The 18700-nt window shown below is 49.3% G+C and overlaps 1 protein-coding gene across 2 annotated transcripts in view; it reads right to left on the bottom strand.

The window, feature by feature from the left end:
- LOC119965927 (dyslexia-associated protein KIAA0319-like) overlaps positions 1 to 18700 on the bottom strand; it is a 145574-nt gene that overhangs the window by 37748 nt on the left and 89126 nt on the right. For both annotated transcript variants that reach the window (XM_038796949.1, XM_038796950.1), the window contains exon 11: positions 6059 to 6182. In XM_038796949.1, the coding sequence (XP_038652877.1) occupies positions 6059 to 6182 (124 nt within the window). The remainder of the gene's footprint in view (positions 1 to 6058; positions 6183 to 18700) is intronic.

Here is an 18700-nt window from a genome sequence, read left to right as displayed (position 1 = left end):
TCCGGTTTCCTGGCACAAGACCGAAAGACGTGCTGTTAGGTAATTTGGACATTCTGAATTCTCCCTCCGTGTACCCGAACAGGCCGGTGGCAATGAGGGGCTTTTCACAGTAACTTCTTTGCAGTGTTAATGTAAGCCGACTTGTGGCATTAAAGATTATTATTACTAATGAATCAACTGGTGAACTCTACTGTCTTGTCTGTGGAAACTTAGACATTGTTTCAGCGAATGTTTCATATAATGAATAGACTATTGTATTTCAATGCATTTAGCAATAAGAATGTATCAACTAATTAGTTACAGCAAGGTCTATGGCCAGCAGTGGCATGAGAAACCTATTCTCATGAGGTTGCGCACAAAGACACTGCATTAGCTTTGCTGGACCCCAGTCAATCTTAAGTAATGCTCAATGTCCGATTAATAAATCATCCCCTAAGTAACAGACATCTATTTGATCAAATCAGGTCTCAGCTGAGAATTAGAGACCAATCAGAGTAAATGAGTGATTAGACCATAAATAAGGATTCCCTGAAAGACCTTGTGGCCGAGATCTTGATCTTGAAATTCTGCCTACCTGAATTCTTGAATCATCCTATTTGTTTATTTTAAAGTGATTTATTTTTATTTTTATGTTTGTGGTGAATGTGATTCACACCGGATGATAACCTGTATATATATATACATACATGTGCCTATTGTAAGTGCAGTTGCACTACCTGTCCTCCTGGGGGAGTAGCTCTGGGAATGCTCGAGAGTTGTACGGGACTTATCCCTTGGCTCCGCCCAGGACTCCTCCCCCGGGAGCTGCTGTATAAAGATCAGTGCCACAGGGTCAGCTGGCCAGTTCACCGAAAGTTCAACGGCTAACAGGCTGGCTCTGTTGTAAGTATATTAAAACCGCTATTCTAATCCTACAAGCACGTGTCCGTAGAATTGTTGGTTCCAACAATGTTTGATGCTTTTATTGCCATGTATTTGACCCCCTCATGTATTAATTGATGTTTTGTTTCTAAGTTTTTATTTAGTTTGTATGCGAGTGCATTAAGGTGAATAATTAGCAATAAAGTTGCATTTTTGACACCTCCAATCAACCGGGCAATCGAGCGTTATTAGAAGAAGGTAAAACAAGAGCTCCTATATACAACAAAACCTCCTCTCCTCGGATACCAGACCTACCTGCACCCATGCAGGGACCAATCATGGATTTTTCATGTCCACCCTTAAACAAAATAGGAAACATACAACAAAAATACACAAGAACCGAAGTTCTAAAAGGGTTTTCCATATATACATATCGGACGACAAGTCTGAATACAGGAGGGAGATAGAGAACCTAGTGGAGTGGTGTAATGACAACAATCTCTCCCTCAATGCCAGAAAACTAAAGAGCTGGTCATCGACTTCAGGAAGCAAAGTACTGTACACACCCCTGTCAGCATCAACGGAGCCGAGGTGGAGATGGTTAGCAGTTTCAAATTCCTAGGGGTGCACATCACCAAAAATCTATCCTGGTCCACTCACGTCGACGCTATCACCAAGAAAGCACAACGCGCCTATACTTCCTCAGGAAACTAAGGAAATTTGGCATGTCCACATTAACCCTTACCAACTTTTACAGATGCACTATAGAAAGCATCCTATCGGGCTGCATCACAGCCTGGTATGGCAACTGCTCGGCCCAGGACCGCAAGGAACTTCAGAGAGTCGTGAATACCGCCCAGTCCATCACACGAACCTGCCTCCCATCCATTGATTCCATCTACACCTCCCGCTGCCGGGGGAAAGCGGGCAGCAGAATCAAGGATCCCTCCCACCCGGCTTACTCACTTTTCCAGCTTCTTCCATCGGGCAGGAGATTCAGAAGTCTGAGAACACGCACGAACAGACTCAAAAACAGTTTCTTCCCCACTGTCACCAGACTCCTAAATGACCCTCTTATGGACTGACCTCATTAACACTACACCCTGTATGCTTCAACCGATGCCAATCTTATGTAGTTACATTGTATATCTTGTGTTGCCCTATTATGTATTCTCATGTATTTTCTTGAATTTTGTTTAATTCCCTTTTCTTCCATGTACTGAATGATCTGTTGAGCTGCTTGCAGAAAAATACTTTTCACTGTACCTCGGTACACGTGACAATAAACAAATCCAATCCAATCCAATCCAATCCAATCTAACAACACAACATAACCCCAGTTTCAGGCCCAGCACAGAACCAACATTATTCCATACATTTATACAGAGGGGACCAGCAGCAACATGTTCGGATTATGATCAGTGTCATCGAAACCTCCCAAGAAAACTAGAATTACCAGGAGTGGATTACAGAACAGCAAAGGATCAGGACCCAATCATGGGTCCGTATTCCCCCAGCACACGTCCATCAGACATTAATGAAAAAGAGAAGAAGCTGCTCATTCAAACAAGAAAACAGCCCGACCATTAGGAGAGCAACAGGATATCAACCATAATACAGGGCACGGCTCAACCGCAGGTCCCGTGAAAAGAAGATGCAAAACCCCAGCCTCTCAAGTTGTCCATAATTCATTCCTTTGACAAGGGATATCCTAAGTTCCAAGGGGCAGCAGGATACCAACCACAACACCGGATCTGGCCGAGCCCAGCACATTCTGACACACAATAATAATAATAATAATCGCTTATTGTCACAAGTAGGCTTCAATGAAGTTACTGTGAAAAGCCCCTAGTCGCCACATTCCGGCTCCTGTTCGGGAGGCCGGTACGCAAATTGAACCCGTGCTGCTGGCTTTGTTCTGCATTACAAGCCAGCTGTTTAGCCCACTGTGCTAAACCAGCCCCGAATTACAGTATCCCCAGAACACCCCAAACCCTATACACGAGTCGATCCTGCACCCCACCCAACCACATCCAGGGCAGTGCATCACTCCCACTTACACTGAAAAAGAATTACACCAGGCCTGGCTGGGGAGACCTCATCACCGAAGAAAGAATCATAAAGGCACCCAATAATAGGATGGCACGGTGGCACACTGGTTAGTATTGCTGCTTCATAGCACCAGGGACATGGGTTCAATTCCTGCCTTCGCTGATTGTGTGGAGTTTACATGTTCTCCTCATGTCTGTGTGGGTTTCCTCCGGGTGCCCTGGTTTCTTCCCACAGTCCAAAGATGTGCAGGTCAGATGGGGTTGCAGAATAGGGTGGGGAAGTGGGCCGAGGTAGCGTGATCTTTCAGAGCATTTGCTGCAGACTCAATGGGACAAATGGCCTCCTCCTGCACTGTCGGGATTCTATGATTCTAGGGATTCTATCCTATGATTTGTGCGCCGTTGGTGGGGGGGGGTTCGGGTTCCTCCTCCCAGTACAGTGAGGGGAATCTGCCACAGACCACTGGACCAGAATTTATAACAGGGCACTGCTCATCTAGATAAAGAGAAGGGAAGAACACACGAACCCACCGCCCCGCACTGCACACTATCACAAGACGGATATTGAGGGAAGCAACAGTGCTGCCTCAACAGCGACACAAACATTATTTCCACATGGAAAATCCAACCACAATGTGCAGGACACTCAGGAAACCACCATAAAAGACCACCTGGACAAGGGGGCCATCAAACCTACCCCCACGCAAGGGAAGGGTTCCAACAATGCAGAGGCATGGCAAATAGTCTCTTTTCAACGAATCTGTCAAGGATTAACCAAGCCCACCTCATCATGCACCACCATTCCATTCCTCCTAGTCTCAGAACCCCAAAAAAACATTCCAACTTTAAGGAAAAGTCAGAAGGAACCCAGACCTCCCCAGGATTCATTATCTGTCGAAGGGGACAAGCACGGATTCTTAAATTCAAAATAACGAAAAACGAAATGAAGACCCAATACGATTAGCTCTAACTGGGGGTGCTATCCTCAATCGCAGTGAGGACTTACTAACCCTACCACTCAACTCCAATTCTTTAAAATTCTTTAAAGACATCTGGTACCTTCTTATCAATCACCTCTTTCGCTTCCCTTGGGCTTTCCTTTACCACTCTAACAAACCCCACTGTCTTATCCTGTTTTACCACATCAGCCTTCAACCACCAACACTGTGACTTCACATGGCCTAGTTTATTGCAGTGAAAACATTTGAAACTTTTCATTTCTTTTCCACCCTCCTTTGATTTCCTTTTTAATCTGAGGTACACCCTCCTTATTATCTCCCATCAGATCACCTTTACCTCTACCACTTGCGTATTTCTCATGTCCCCAGTTTCTATCCCTCACAGGCTGAAACTGATTTCGGAAAGCAAGCTTTGATTTCTGAACTAATTCATAATCATCTGCCATTTCTGCTGCTAACCTCAGTTTTAACCCTCTGCTCTTCCACGTGAATTCTCACTACATCGGGAATTGAATTTTTAAACTCCTCCAAAAGTATAATTTCTCTCAGAGGTTCATACGTTTGGTCTAGTTTCAAAGCCCATATCCATCGATCAGAATTACTGTTTGATCCTTTCAAACTCCATGTATGTTTGACCAAATTATTTCCTTAAATTTCTAAACCTTAGTCTGTAGGCTTCAGGCACTAGTTCATATGCACCTAAGATTGATTTTTTTTCACCTCCTCATACGTCCCAGATACCTCCTCCGGTAGTGATGTAAACACTTCACTAGCCCTACCTACCAGCTTTGTTTGAATCAGTAATAACCATATGTCCAGTGGCCATTTCATTTGTTTAGCCACCTTCTCAAATGAAATGAAAAAGGCTTCTACCTCCTTCTCGTCAAACTTTGGCAATGCTTGGACATATTTAAATAGATCCCCCCCACGCCTTTGACTTAGATGCTCTTTCTCACTATCCTCATCACTATCATCCAACTTTACGTTTCCCTTTATACCTACCAATTTTAACTGAGTGTCATGTTTCATGGCCATTTTCTGAAGTTCAAACTCTCTCTCTTTATCTTTTTCCCTGATCTGTATCTCCCTTTCTCTTTCTTTTTCCTCTCTATCTCTTTTGTATTCAAGCTGCTTTAATTCTTTCTCATGTTCCATTTGTTTAATTTGCAACTGAATTTTTTGCCATTTCCAATGAGTCAAAGTGTATCTCGGGCAACTTTAAATGCTTAGCCACCGCCATAATTATCTCAACTTTTCGCATTTCATCAGGTAATGTTAACTGCAACGTTTTTGCCAAATCTAACAGTCTGCTTTTAGTCTCTGTCCGTAAGGTACTGCGTGTGACCGTCTCCACCCCCAAAAACCTCTGAGCATCTAAAAGAGCCATTGTCCACAACACACACCCTACTTAAACTGGAAAACCACACCTGAAAGGCAACCACAATATGCTCACCCCTCACGGTCTTTAAGTTCACTAAGCCAATCCAATAGATAGACTTTATCCCCCTCGAGCCCCCAATTGTTATGGGCCAGGGTTTAGAAAACCCCAAAGTGTATCATGGAGTTCACCTGACCCACAACTATTAATAGATTGTGGTATGGGGAGCACACGGCTCACTTTACAGGTGTGGTACAGCAGAAATGAAAAATATGTTTTAAAGCAAAACAATGTTTATTCTATGAACTCAAGTTAACCTTTTTTAAAACAAACAGTGAATATCTTAGCAACCATTAATTCAAAGATAACCCCCAAAGAATAAAACATTAAGTAACCTGTATGCTGTCCTTTTACACCCAAGAGACTGAACAAACCTCTAAACAGAAGCACATCAGAGTTTACACTCACTACTGAAGACATTTATAATTCTTCTGAATTCATCAAATGATCCAGAGATAGTCTTTGGATGGCAGAGATCAACAGTACAGCCATTTTGTTTTAACTCCAGATGCAGCTCACTGAAAAACAGACACACCCAAGCTTTTTCTCAAACTGAAACTAAAATGCAGTAGAGCTCAGCTCCACCCAGACTCTGACATCACTCCAGTAACATGAGCAGCTCCGTTTCTTGAAGGTACATTTCTAAAACACCCATTTCTTAAAGGTACTCTCACATGACACTGGGGTAAGGCTGCCTTTCAATGAGCACCATCAGCCAGCAGTCAGGTAGTTTTCTGTTCGCTACTCACCAGGTTGTACAATGACTATAACCTCAGTTGATGACTGCTGCCCAGCAGAGTCCGTCACCGTCAGCTGGAATGTGTAATCCCCTTCCTGCATCGCAGACAACTGGAGGTGAGGTGTCCGCACACCCTGGACAAAAGAATTGCAATTTACAATCCCAGTTTAATAAGGCAACAAGTACAGCAGCTCTGCTAAACTAATACTGAAAGTGAAGTCACAAGAGTAACGATAAATTTGTGCACAGCTTTAGTTAGATCACAATTAAATGCAGTTTTATGGACCCCATTGTGGTAAATGTGCAAGTAGATTCAGCAGGACACTGGGAAATTATATACAATAGCACTGAATTTCTATAGCACAATAACATGATATTCAACCTTTATGCTCCATACAAGTCATCTCCCACTTTATTTTATCAAAATATCCTTCTTTTCTCTTCTCCCTCAAGTACATGACGAGCTTACCTTAATGCACATTTTCTATTTGACTCAACCAATCCATGCGGGCGACGTTTTGCATTCAAACCACTATGAATTAAGAACTTTCTTCTAGGTTCTTTATTGATTTATTAGTGACCATTTTATACTAATGGCACGTAGCTTTGGACTTCCCCACAAACACAAACATCTTTCCTATGTCTATCCTATCGAACCTTCCATAATTACAAACACATCAATCAGGTCACTTCTCAGTCTTTTCTTGATAGATGTACCCTCTCTGTTCTGGTAACATCCAAGCGGATCTTTTTTTGCACTTTCTCCTGTTTCTCAATGTCCTTTTCACAACATAGAGGCCGATATTGAGAATTAGGAGGAAAGACTGGAGGTGCTGGGACTACTGGGCCAAGAAGACCATGTGGAGGGTTAATAGAGGTTTGTAAAACTATAAAGGGTTTTGATATGGTGATTAGTGAAGGACTACTGCCTCTAATTGAGGGATCAGTGGCAAGGAATCACCAATTTAAAATTGTCACAAGAGGGTGAGAAAAGGAGGTTGGGATAAATTTGAACACAAAATTCTTTGCCGCAGGGAGTAACTGGAGCAGAGACCATTTAATATTTTACGGTAAATGAGGTAAACATTTGAAAAGGATGAAGCAGAGCCAGGCGGTAAAAGCAAGGCAGCAGGGTTAGACGTGGATTCTTAATAAAATCACAAATGGCATTCAACTTCTATTCTTCTGCATCTATGTAAAGAGCAAGGCAATATTAAGCAAAATGCTTCCAATGAAAAATTGGTGGGGTGGTAGATAGAGGATTGGATTAGATTTGTTTATTGTCACGTGTACCGAGGTACAGTGAAAAGTATTTTTCTGCGAGCAGCTCAACAGATCATTAAGTACATGGGAAGAAAAGGGAATAAAAGAAAATACATAATAGGGCAACACAAGGTACACAATGTAACTACATAAACACCGGCATCGGATGAAGCATACAGGGTGTAGTGTTAATGAGGTCAGTCCATAAGAGGGTAATTTAGGAGCCTGGTAACAGCGGGGAAGAAGCTGTTTTTGAGTCTGCTCATGCGTGTTCTCAGACTTCTGTATCTCCTGCCCGATGGAAGAAGTTGGAAGAGTGAGTAAGCCGAGTGGGAGGGGTCTTTGATTATGCTTCCCACTTTCCCCAGGCAGCAGGAGGTGTAGATGAAGTCAATGGATGGGAGGCAGGTTTGTGTGATGGACTGGGCGGTATTCACGACTCTCTGAGGTTTCTTGCGGTCCTGGGCCGAGCAGTTGCCATGATGCAGCCAGATACGATGTTTTCTATGGTGCACCTGGACATGCCAAATTTCCTTAGTTTCCTGAGGAAGTATAGGTGCTGTTGTGCTTTCTTGGTGGTAGCGTCGATGTGGGTGGGCCAGGACAGATTTTTGGAGATCTGCACCCCTAGGAATTTGAAACTGCTAACCGTCTCCACCTCGGCCCCATTGATGCTGACAGGGGTGTGTACAGTACTTTGCTTCCTGAAGTCAATGACCAGCTCTTTAGTTTTGCTGGCATTGAGGGAGTGATTGTTGTCGCTGCACCACTCCACTAGGTTCTCTATCTCCCTCCTGTATTCTGGCTCGTCGTTATTCGAGATCCGGCCCACTATGGTTGTATCGTCAGCAAACTTGTAGATGGAGTTGGAACCAAGTTTTGCCACGTAGTCGTGTGTGTACAGGGAGTAGAGTAGGGGGCTAAGTATGCAGCCTTGCGGGGCCCCAATATTGAGGACTATTGTGGAGGACGTGTTGTTGTTCATTCTTAATGATTCAGGTCTGTTGGTCAGAAAATCGAGGATCCAGTTGCAGAGTGGGGAGCCAAGTCCTAGGTTTTGGAGATTTGAGATGAGCTTGGCTGGGATTATGGTGTTGAAGGCGGAGCTGTAGTCAATAAATAGGAGTCTGATGTAGGAGTCCTTGCTGTCGAGATGCTCTAGGGATGGGTGTAGTGCCAGAGAAATGGCATCTGCTGTGGACCGGTTGCGACGGTATGCGAATTGCAGTGGATCAAGGCTTTCTGGGAATATGGAGGTGATGCGCTTCATGATTAACCTCTCGAAGTACTTCATTATGACTGAAGTCAGGGCTACCAGATGGTAGTTATTGAGGCACGTTGCCTGGTTCTTCTTTGGTACCGGTATGATGGTGGTCTTCTTGAAACAGGTGGGGACCTCGGAGTGGAGTAGAGACAGGTTAAAGATGTCTGCGAACACCTCTGCCAGCTGGTCCGCGCAGGCTCTGAGCGCACGACCAGGGATCACGTCCGGGTTCGTCGCCTTCCGAGGGTTCACTTTCAGGAAGGCTGATCTGACTTCGGAAGCTGTGATGGTGGGTATGGGTGAGTTATGGGCTGCTGGGGCACTCGACAGCGGATTGTTGGTCACCTGCTTGAACCGAGCATAGGATGCATTGAGTTCATTGGGGAGGGTTGCGCTGCTGCTGCTGGAGATACTGCTCGGCTTTGCTTTGTAGCCCGTTATGTTGTTTAGTCCTTGCCACAATCGCCGAGAGTCTGTCTGTGACTCTAGCTTGGCTTGATATTCTGTTTTGGCATCTCGGATGGCTTTGCAGAGGTCGTACCTGGATTTCTTGTATAGGGCAGGGTCGTCTGACTTAAACGGCTCAGATCTGTCCTTCAGTAGGGAGTCAATCTTCAATTGACCCATGGTTTCCGATTGGGGAACGTACGTCCTGCTTTCTTTGGCATGCAGTCGTCCACACATTTGCTGATGAAGTCTGTGACGGTGGTGGCATACTCATTTAAGTTGGTCGCTGAGTTCTTAAATCAGGGGAGGGTATCCTTAGATTACAAGAGGATACAGACGGGCTGGTTAGATCGGTTGGTCAGTGGCAAATGGAATTCAATCCGGATAAGTGTGAGGTGATGCACCTGGACAGGACAAACAAGGCAAGGGAATACATGATGAATAGTAGGACCCTAAGAAGCACCAAGGATCAGAGGGATCGTAAGGTAACATGCCAGGTAGATACAGTGGTTACGGCATAAGTATACTTACCTTTATTAGCCAAGGCTTGGAGTTTAAGAGCAGGGAGGTTATGCTGGAACTGTACAAAATGTTGGTTAGGCCACAGCTAGAGTATTGTGTGCAGTTCTGGTATGCACATTGTGGTAAATGTACTTCATGTAATTCACACTGTATAGTATTGTGTCCTTGTGGGCTCTGTCTGTGAGCCGTTGCGCGGCTCTGCCCACAGGGGGAGATGAGGATCTTGTACAGGGCTCCACCCTCGGCTCCGCCCATGGCCCCTCCCACTACCGGAAGTATAAAGTGCTGCAGCCTTGTGAGCCTGCCCTCAGTTCTTCTGGTCACAGGCAGGCTCAGTTGTAAGTCTATTAAAACCACTGGAGCAGTGGGGCTGGGTTTTCTGATTAGGCATGTTACAGCCTTCCAGACTCAACCTCGAGTTCAACAACTTCAGACTATGAGCTCTCTCCTCCATCTTCATTTCTATCAATTTATTTTCATTTCTTGCATTGATCTGTTTTTCCGTCATCGTTGCCCCCCTCCCCCCACCCTATCTGTTCCGTTTCTAGTTGCCCTTATGTGCCTCTATCAGCACCCTTCTTAGCCTTAATCACTCCCATTTACGTTCCTTTTGTCTTTCTGTTCACGACATCTTGTCAATCTCCACCTATCACTCGCCCTCCATCCAGCCTCACCGCTCCACGGCCGCCTACAACGGTATAAATCTGGCCCTATTTCCAGTTCTCTCTCCAGCTTTGACAAGGAATCATCCAGACTCAAAACGTTAGCCCCGTTCTCACATCACAGATACTCTCAGACCTGCTGAAATTGTCCAGTATTTCCTGCTTTTGTTTCAGATTCCAGCATCCGCAGTAATTTGCTTTTATCTTGGATATATTGGGCTGTTTTCCTTGGGGCAGGGGACACTAAGGGGAACAGGTTTGAGTTGTATAAAATTACTGTTTTTTTTAATGCAAAGTACCCAATTCTTTTTTTCCCAATTAAGGGGCAATTTAGCATGGCCAATTCACCTCCCCTGCAAATCTTTTTGGGTTGTGGAGGTGAGACCCACGCAGGCACGGGGAGAATGTGCAAACTCCACATGGACAGTGACCCGGGGCCGGGATCGAACCCGGGTCCTCAGCGCCATGAGGCAGCAGTGCCAGCCACTGCGCCACGGTGCTGCCCCAAAATGTATACATTTATGAGGCACGTAATTAGAGTAAACAGGAAGAAACTTTTCCCCTTGGTGGAGGGATCAATGACAGGGGGCGAAGGTTTTAAGGTAAGGGGCAAGAGGTTTAGAGAGGATGTGAGGGGAAACCTTTTCAACAGAGGGTGATGTGAGTCTGGAACTCACTGCCGCAAGGGTGGTGGAGGCAGAGACCCTCAAAACATTTTAGATGGTATTGAGTTGTGCACTTGCGATTCAAAGGCGTACAAGGCTAAGTGTAGGAAAATGGGATTCAAATAGTTGGGGTGGTTGCTTTTGACTGGTGCAGAAGGGCGATGGACCGAAGGGCCTTTGTGCTGTAGAGCTCTATGACTCTGAGATTATGTATAGAACATAGAACAGTACAGGCCCTTCAGCCCACGATGTTGTGCCGACCATTTATGCTAATCTCAGACCAACCTAACCTACACCCCTTCAATTTACTGCTGTCCATGTGCCTGTCTAAGAGTCGCTTAAATGTCCCTAATGATTCAGACTCCACCACTTCTGCTGGCAGTGCATTCCACGCACCCACCACTCTCTGTGTAAAGCACCTATATCTCCCCTATACCTTCCTCCAATCATCTTAAATTATGTCCCCTCGTGACAGCCATTTCCACCCTGGGGAAAAGTCTCTGGCTATCCACTCTATCCATGCCTCTCATCACCTTGTACACCTCTATCAAGCCACCTCTCTGCCTTCTTCGCTCCAGTGAGAAAAGCTCTAGCTTCCTCAACCTTTCTTCATAAGACATGCCGTCCAGTCCCAATGAATTAAAACACCCCAGTCAGCCGGGGTGGTAATTAGATGTAGGACTGGGTTGGGGGACCGAGGGTTCTGTGGCAAAATTGAAAAAGTAATTGAGGAATATGTAGGTTTCAACTGTGCGGGTGAGGTGTTGAAGGCAGTTGTCTGGGAGGCTCTAAAGGTGGTGGTGAGGGATGAGGTGATCTCATTTAAGGCCAGGGTAGACAAAGAGGAGAGGTTGGAGTGGCAGAGGGTAAAAGATGAGATGTTGGAGGTAGACAGAAGGTATGCAGAAGTTGGGGACCCAACCCAGTTGGAAAAGAAGAAGGAACTACAGGCGAGCTTTGACCGACTATCTACCAGGAATGCGGTGCACCAACTGAGGTGAGCAAGGGATGCAGTTTACGAGCATGGAGTGAAGGCGGGGTGTATGTTAGCAGGTCAGCTTCGGAGGGAGGCGGCGGCGGCAAGGGAAATTGTTCAGGTGAGGGACAGGGCAGGGAAGTTGGTGGTGGCCCCAGATCAGATTAACAAGGTCTTTGAGAAATTTTATGAGAGGTTGTACAGGTCAGAGCCACCTGGGGGAGACCGGGAGATGCAGGAATTTCTAGATGGGCTGGAGTACCCGAGGTGAGGGGAGGGGGGCAGGGCTACATTAGAAGGAGCGATAGTGGAGCAGGAGATAAAAGATACGATTGGGAGGATGCAGTCGGGGAAGTTGGCAGAGTTTCGGTGGAATATTATTTTTAAAAAATCAAGGATAAACGGGCACCCCTTATGGTGGGGATGTTTGAGGAGGTGATAGGGAAGGGGGTGTTGCCACAACCTTTGGGAAGGCATCGATTTCCCTATTGCTCAAAAAAGATAAGGATTTAACAGTGTGGGGGTCATTGATGAACCATCAATTGAACGCGAGACGAGTTGCTGTACAAAAGTAGGCTTTAATAAGCTATATGTTAGCCCTGCGGTTGACTGCAGTAAATGGCCGACCGCCGGGCGTGCTGGGTATTTATACCTCGCCCTAGAGGCGGGGTTAACTCAGCCTCTCAACCAATTGGGGAGCCGTCACATGACTGGTCTCAACCAATCAGTCGAGAGGCACATAACCGACCAGGGCCAATGGTAAGCCGGTGTTCTGCACCAATGGCAGGCAGCTATGTTAATCACACCACCACAGTCGTACAGGCCCAGATCACTTTTAAACGTGGATGCAAAAGTATTGGCGAAGGTACTGGCAGGTAGGCTAGAGGAGTGCCACCCAAAGGTGATAGGTGAAGATCAGACGGGGTTTGTGAGAGGGAGGCAGATCGTTTCGAACATTAGAAGGGTATCGAACGTCGTTATGGCACCGGCGGAGGGGAAGGAAACAGAGGTGGTTGTGGCATTGGACGCCGAGAAAGTGTTTGACTGGGTACAATGGGGGTACTTGATGGAGCTGTTCTGGAGCGGTTTGGGATTGGCCAAAGATTTGTGAATTGGGTAAAGCTACTAGATAAGGAGCCGAGGACGAGCTTATGCACAAACAACATCAGCTCGAGATACTTTTCTCTCCACCATGGGACTAGGCAGGGAAGTCCTATGTCCCCCCCTACTGTTTGCACTCGTGATTGAGCCATTGGCCGTCGCGTTAAGAAGTTTGGGGGTATGGAAAGGGATAGTGCGGGGGGGTGGGGGGGATAGAGCACAGGGTGTACATGTCGAAACCGAGTGTGTCAATAGGGGAATATTGGAGCTGCTTCGGGTGTTTGAGTCTTTCTCGGGGTACAGATTAAATCTAGACAAGAGTGAGTGTTTTGTGATGTCTCGACCGTGGGTGGGGGCAGGGGTGGGGGGCTGCCATTCTGTGGGGCATGGACTCACTTTAGATATCTGGGAGTGCAGGTTGCAGGGATTGTGGGGGGGGGGGGGGGGGGGGGGGGGGGCTCCGTAGGTACAATATTTCTAGTTTGTTGGGGAGAGTGAAAGCTGATCTGGCAAGATGGGATGGTCTCCCTCTGTCACTGGCAGGTCGGCTACAGGCGGTTAAAATGAATGTGTTGCCACGATTTCTGTTTATTTTCCAATGCCTGCCGAGTTTCCTACCAAAGGCATTTTTCAGAGAGATTGAAGGGACGATTACCTCGTTCATATGGGGAGGGAAGGTGGCCAGAGTTAGAAAGGTGCTGCTACAGAGGGGAAGGCAGGCAGGGGGTTTGAGTCGTCCGAACCTGGGGCGGGATTCTGCGGGAATCAGCAGGGCGGGCAACTCCGAAGCGAAGGAGTGGCGTGAACCTCCGCACCTTCAGAGGCTAGGCCGGCACCGGAGTGGTTTGGGTCGTGCCGACCGGTGCGAAAGGGGCTTGGCACCATACCAACTGGCGCTGAAGGGCCTTCGCCGGCCGGTGCAAGTTGGCGTATGCGCAGAAGCAACAGCGTGCGCTGGCGTCATCCCAGCACATGCGCAGGGGAGGTTCAGCTCCGTGTCGGCCATCGCGGAGGACCACAGCAGCCGATGCGGAGGAATCGAGTGCCCGTCCGCGGATTGGTGGGCCCTGAGCGCGGGCCAGGCCACCGTGGGGGCAGCTCCTGGGGCCAGATCATCCTGCCCCCCCCCCCCGCCGAGTACCCCGGAGGCTGCCCGTGCAGCCAGGTCCCGCCGGTAAGTACCTGTTGTAATTTATGCCGGCGGGACCGGCCTAAAACGGGCGGCCACTCGGCCCATCGCGGGCTGCAGAGTCGACCGGGGGGGGGGGGGGGGGGCGGCGCTGCCAACGGCCCCCGATCGGCGCGGTGCAATTCCCGCCCCCGCTAAATCCCCTGCGCTGGAGAATTCAGCAGCTGGCGAGAGCTGGATGGATTCACGGCGCCCCCCCCCCCCACCGATTATTACTGGGCGGCGAATGTGGAGAAGGTGCGGAGCTGGGTCAGAGGGGTTGATTCCCAGTGGGTCAGAATGGAGGAGAGTTTGTGCAGGGGTTCAGGATTGAAAGCACTAGCAACAGCGCCGCTCCCAACGGCCCCGGGGAAATACTCAGGGAGTCTGGTAATAATAGCTTCATTGAGAATTTGGAGGCAGTTTCGCCGACATTTTGGCTTGGGGGCAGGGTCAAGGGAAATGCCGATTCGGGGGAAGCACAGATTTGAGCCAGGGAAGTGAGATGGAAATTTTCAGAAATGGGAGGAGAAGGGGATTAAGACACTAAAAGATTTGTTTCTTGGGGGTCGATTTGCAGGATTGAAGGAGTTGGGAGCGAAGTATGAGCTGGAGCAGGGGGATATGTTTAGATACATGCAGGTTCGAGGTTTTTTTTTTTTTTAAATAATTTTTATTGAAATTTTTCGATACAAACATTTCCCCCTATTACATTTTAAATTATAACACCACAAATCCCCCCTGGAAAATCCTCCCCACGCCCTCCCCCGCGCGCACCCCCCCCCCCTCCCTTCCCCCCCCCCCCCGCGCTATCAGTCTAGCAACCAAACCGTTTTTCCCTTTCTGCCGATGGCCTCGGGCAGTCATTGCCCGCGACCCCCCGCTTACGTGCTCCCTTCGTTGCTATCCCCCCCCCCCCCCCTCCCTCCCCCCCCCCCCCCCCCCCCCTTTTCTCCCCGGGTTGCTGCTGTTTCGGCCTCCAGTTCCTATCTCTGATCCAGAAAGTCAAGGAAGGGCTGCCACCGCCGGAAGAACCCCTGTACCGACCCTCTCAGGGCGAATTTGATTCTTTCCAATTGGATGAAGCTTGCCATGTCGTTTAACCAGGTGTTAACACTTGGTGGCCTTGTGTCCCTCCACTGAATCAAGATCCTTCTCCGAGCTACCAAGGACGCAAAGGCCAATATTCCGGCCTCCCTTGCCCCCTGTACTCCTGGCTCCACCCCAACCCCAAAAATCGCTAGCCCCCACCCTGGTTTGACCCTGGTTCCCACCACTCTCGATACCGTCCCCGCCACCCCCTCCCAGAACTCTTCCAGTGCCGGACACATCCAGAACATATGTACATAGTTCGCAGGGCTTCCCGAACACCTAACACACCTGTCCTCCCCCCCGAAGAACCGACTCATCCTAGTCCCCGTCATATGGGCTCTGTGCAGCACCTTAAATTGGATGAGGCCCAACCTTGCGCACGACGACGACGAATTGACCCTCTCTAGGGCATCCGCCCATGTCCCATCTTCTATCTGCTCTCCCAGCTCCGCTTCCCACTTGTCTTTCAGCTCCTCTATCGGTACCTCCTCCACCTCCTGCATTATTTTGTAGATGTCCGAGACCTTCCCTTCTCCGACCCAGACCCCTGACAGCACCCTATCACTCGCCCCTCCATCGGGAAGCAAGGGAAATCCTTCCACCTGTCGTCTGGCAAATGCCTTCACCTGCAGGTATCTAAACGTGTTCCCCGGGGGGAGCTCAAATTTCTCCTCCAGCTCTCCCAGGCTCGCAAACCTCCCCTCTATGAACATGTCCCTCAGTTGCCTGATGCCCGCCCTGTGCCAGCTCTGGAATCCCCCGCCAGTGTTCCCCGGGACAAATCTGTGGTTCCCTCTCAGTGGCGCCGCCATCAGACCCCCCACTTCCCCCCTGTGTCGCCTCCACTGCCCCCAGATTTTAAGGGTGGCCGCCACTACCGGACTCGTGGTATACCTTGTGGGGGGGAGCGGCCATGGTGCCGTTACTAGCGCCCCCAGGCTTGTATTGCCGCAGGACGCCCTCTCCATACGTTTCCAAGCTGCCCCCTCCCCCTCCATCACCCACTTGCGCACCATCGATGCGTTCGCCGCCCAGTAGTATCCGGAAAGATTGGGTAGCGCTAATCCTCCACTGTCCCTACTCCGTTCCAAGAAAATCCTTCTCACTCTAGGGGTGCCATGTGCCCACACATAGCCCATAATGCTGCTAGTTACCTTCTTGAAGAAGGCCCTGGGGAGGAAGATGGGCAAGCACTGGAACAGAAACAAGAACCTCGGGAGGACCGTCATTTTGACTGACTGCACCCTCCCTGCTAGCGACAGCGGTACCATGTCCCACCTCTTGAACTCCTCCTCCATCTGCTCCACCAGCCTTGAAAAGTTCAGCTTGTGGAGGGTCCCCCAGTTCCTTGCCACCTGCACCCCCAAGTACCTGAAGCTCTTTACTGCTCTCTTAAAGGGGAGCCGCCCAATTCCCTCCCCCTGATCTCCCGGGTGTATCACAAAGACCTCACTTTTACCCACATTTAATTTATATCCCGAAAAGTCCCCAAACTCCGCTAGTATTTCCATTACCTCCGGCATTCCCCCTTCCGGATCCGCCACATACAACAACAAATCATCCGCATAGAGTGATACCCGATGCTCCTCCCCTCCCCTTGTCAGTCCTCTCCACCCCCCTGAACCCCTCAGTGCCATCGCCAACGGTTCGATCGCTAATGCAAATAGTAAGGGGGATAGGGGGCATCCCTGCCTGGTACCTCGATGGAGCCCAAAATACTCCGACCTCCTCCCGTTTGTAACCACACTCGCCATCGGGGCCGAATACAGCAGCTTCACCCACTTGATAAATCCCTCCCCAAACCCAAACCGTTCCAGCGTCTCCCACAGGTATTCCCACTCCACCCTATCGAATGCCTTCTCCGCATCCAGTGCTACCACTATCTCAGCCTCCCCCTCCACTGCTGGCATCATAATTACATTCAACAGTCTCCGGACATTTGTGTTAAGTTGTCGTCCCTTTACGAAACCCGTCTGGTCCTCATGGATTACCCCTGGCACACAATCCTCTATTCTGGTTGCCAGGACCTTTGCCAACAGTTTGGCATCTACATTCAAGAGGGAGATAGGCCTGTAGGACCCGCACTGTACAGGGTCTTTGTCCCGCTTCAGGATCAAGGAGATCAGGGCCTGTGACATTGTCGGGGGCAGAGCCCCCCCCTCTCGCGCCTCATTGAAGGCTCGCACCAGCACTGGACCCACCAAGTCCACATACTTCTTATAAAATTCCACCGGGAACCCATCCGGCCCCGGCGCCTTCCCCGCCTGCATCTGGCCTATCCCTTTAACTAGTTCCTGCAGCTCTATCGGCGCCCCCAGCCCCTCCACCCGTTCCTCCTGGACCTTTGGGAACCTCAATCTATCGAGGAAGTTCTCCATTCCCCCCCTCCTCCTGGGCGGCTCAGACCGGTACAATTCCCTGTAGAAATCCCTGAAGACCCCGTTCACCTCTTGCCCCTTCTGCACTACGTTCCCTCCCTTCTCTCTCACTCCCCCAATCTCTCTGGCTGCATCTCGCTTGCGCAGCTGGTGTGCTAGCATCCTGCTCGCCTTTTCCCCGTACTCATAGACCGCACCCTGTGCCCTTCTCCATTGCGTCTCCGCCTTCCTAGTGGTCAGTAGGTCAAACTGGGCCTGTAAACTGCGCCGCTCCCTCAACAGCCCCTCCTCTGGTGTCTCCGCATATCTCCTGTCCACTTCTATAAGTTCCCCCACCAGTCTCTCCCTCTCCTGCCTCTCCTTCCTTTCTCTGTGTGCCCTTATGGAGATCAGCTCTCCTCTGATCACTGCTTTCAGGGCCTCCCAGACTACCCCCACCTTCACCTCGCCCGTGTCCAGATATCTCTCAATGCCCTTCCGGACCCTTCCGCACACCTCATCGTCCGCCAGCAGCCCCACATCCAGGCGCCACAATGGGCGCTGGTCCCGTGCTTCCCCCAGTTCTACCTCTACCCAGTGTGGTGCATGGTCCGAAATCACAATGGCCGAGTACTCCGTGTCCTGCACTCTCGAAATCAGCCCCCTGCTCAGTACAAAAAAGTCTATTCTGGAGTACACCCTGTGGACGTGGGAGAAAAAAGAATACTCCCTCGCCCTTGGCCTGCCAAATCTCCAAGGGTCTACCCCCCCCATCTGCTCCATGAACCCCCTTAGCACCTCCGCCGCTGCCGGCCTCCTATTCGTCCTGGAACTCGATCTGTCCAGCCCAGGGTCGAGCACTGTGTTGAAGTCCCCCCCCATGATCAGGCCTCCTGCCTCCAGACCCGGAATGAGGCCCAACAGGCGCCTCATAAAACCCGCGTCATCCCAATTCGGGGCATATACATTTACCAGCACCACATTCTCTCCCTGCAGCCTACCCTTCACCATCACGTACCTACCCTCCTTATCTGCTACCACCTGCGCCGCCACGAACGACACCCTCTTTCCCACCAAAATCGCCACCCCCCGGTTCTTTGCGTCCAAGCCTGAGTGGAACACCTGTCCCACCCAC

This window comes from Scyliorhinus canicula, chromosome 5 (genome assembly GCF_902713615.1).
Source record: "Scyliorhinus canicula chromosome 5, sScyCan1.1, whole genome shotgun sequence".
In the NCBI taxonomy this organism is placed as follows: domain Eukaryota; kingdom Metazoa; phylum Chordata; class Chondrichthyes; order Carcharhiniformes; family Scyliorhinidae; genus Scyliorhinus; species Scyliorhinus canicula.
Note: the sequence above shows the minus strand (reverse complement) of the source record. Positions and strands in the feature narration are given on the sequence as shown.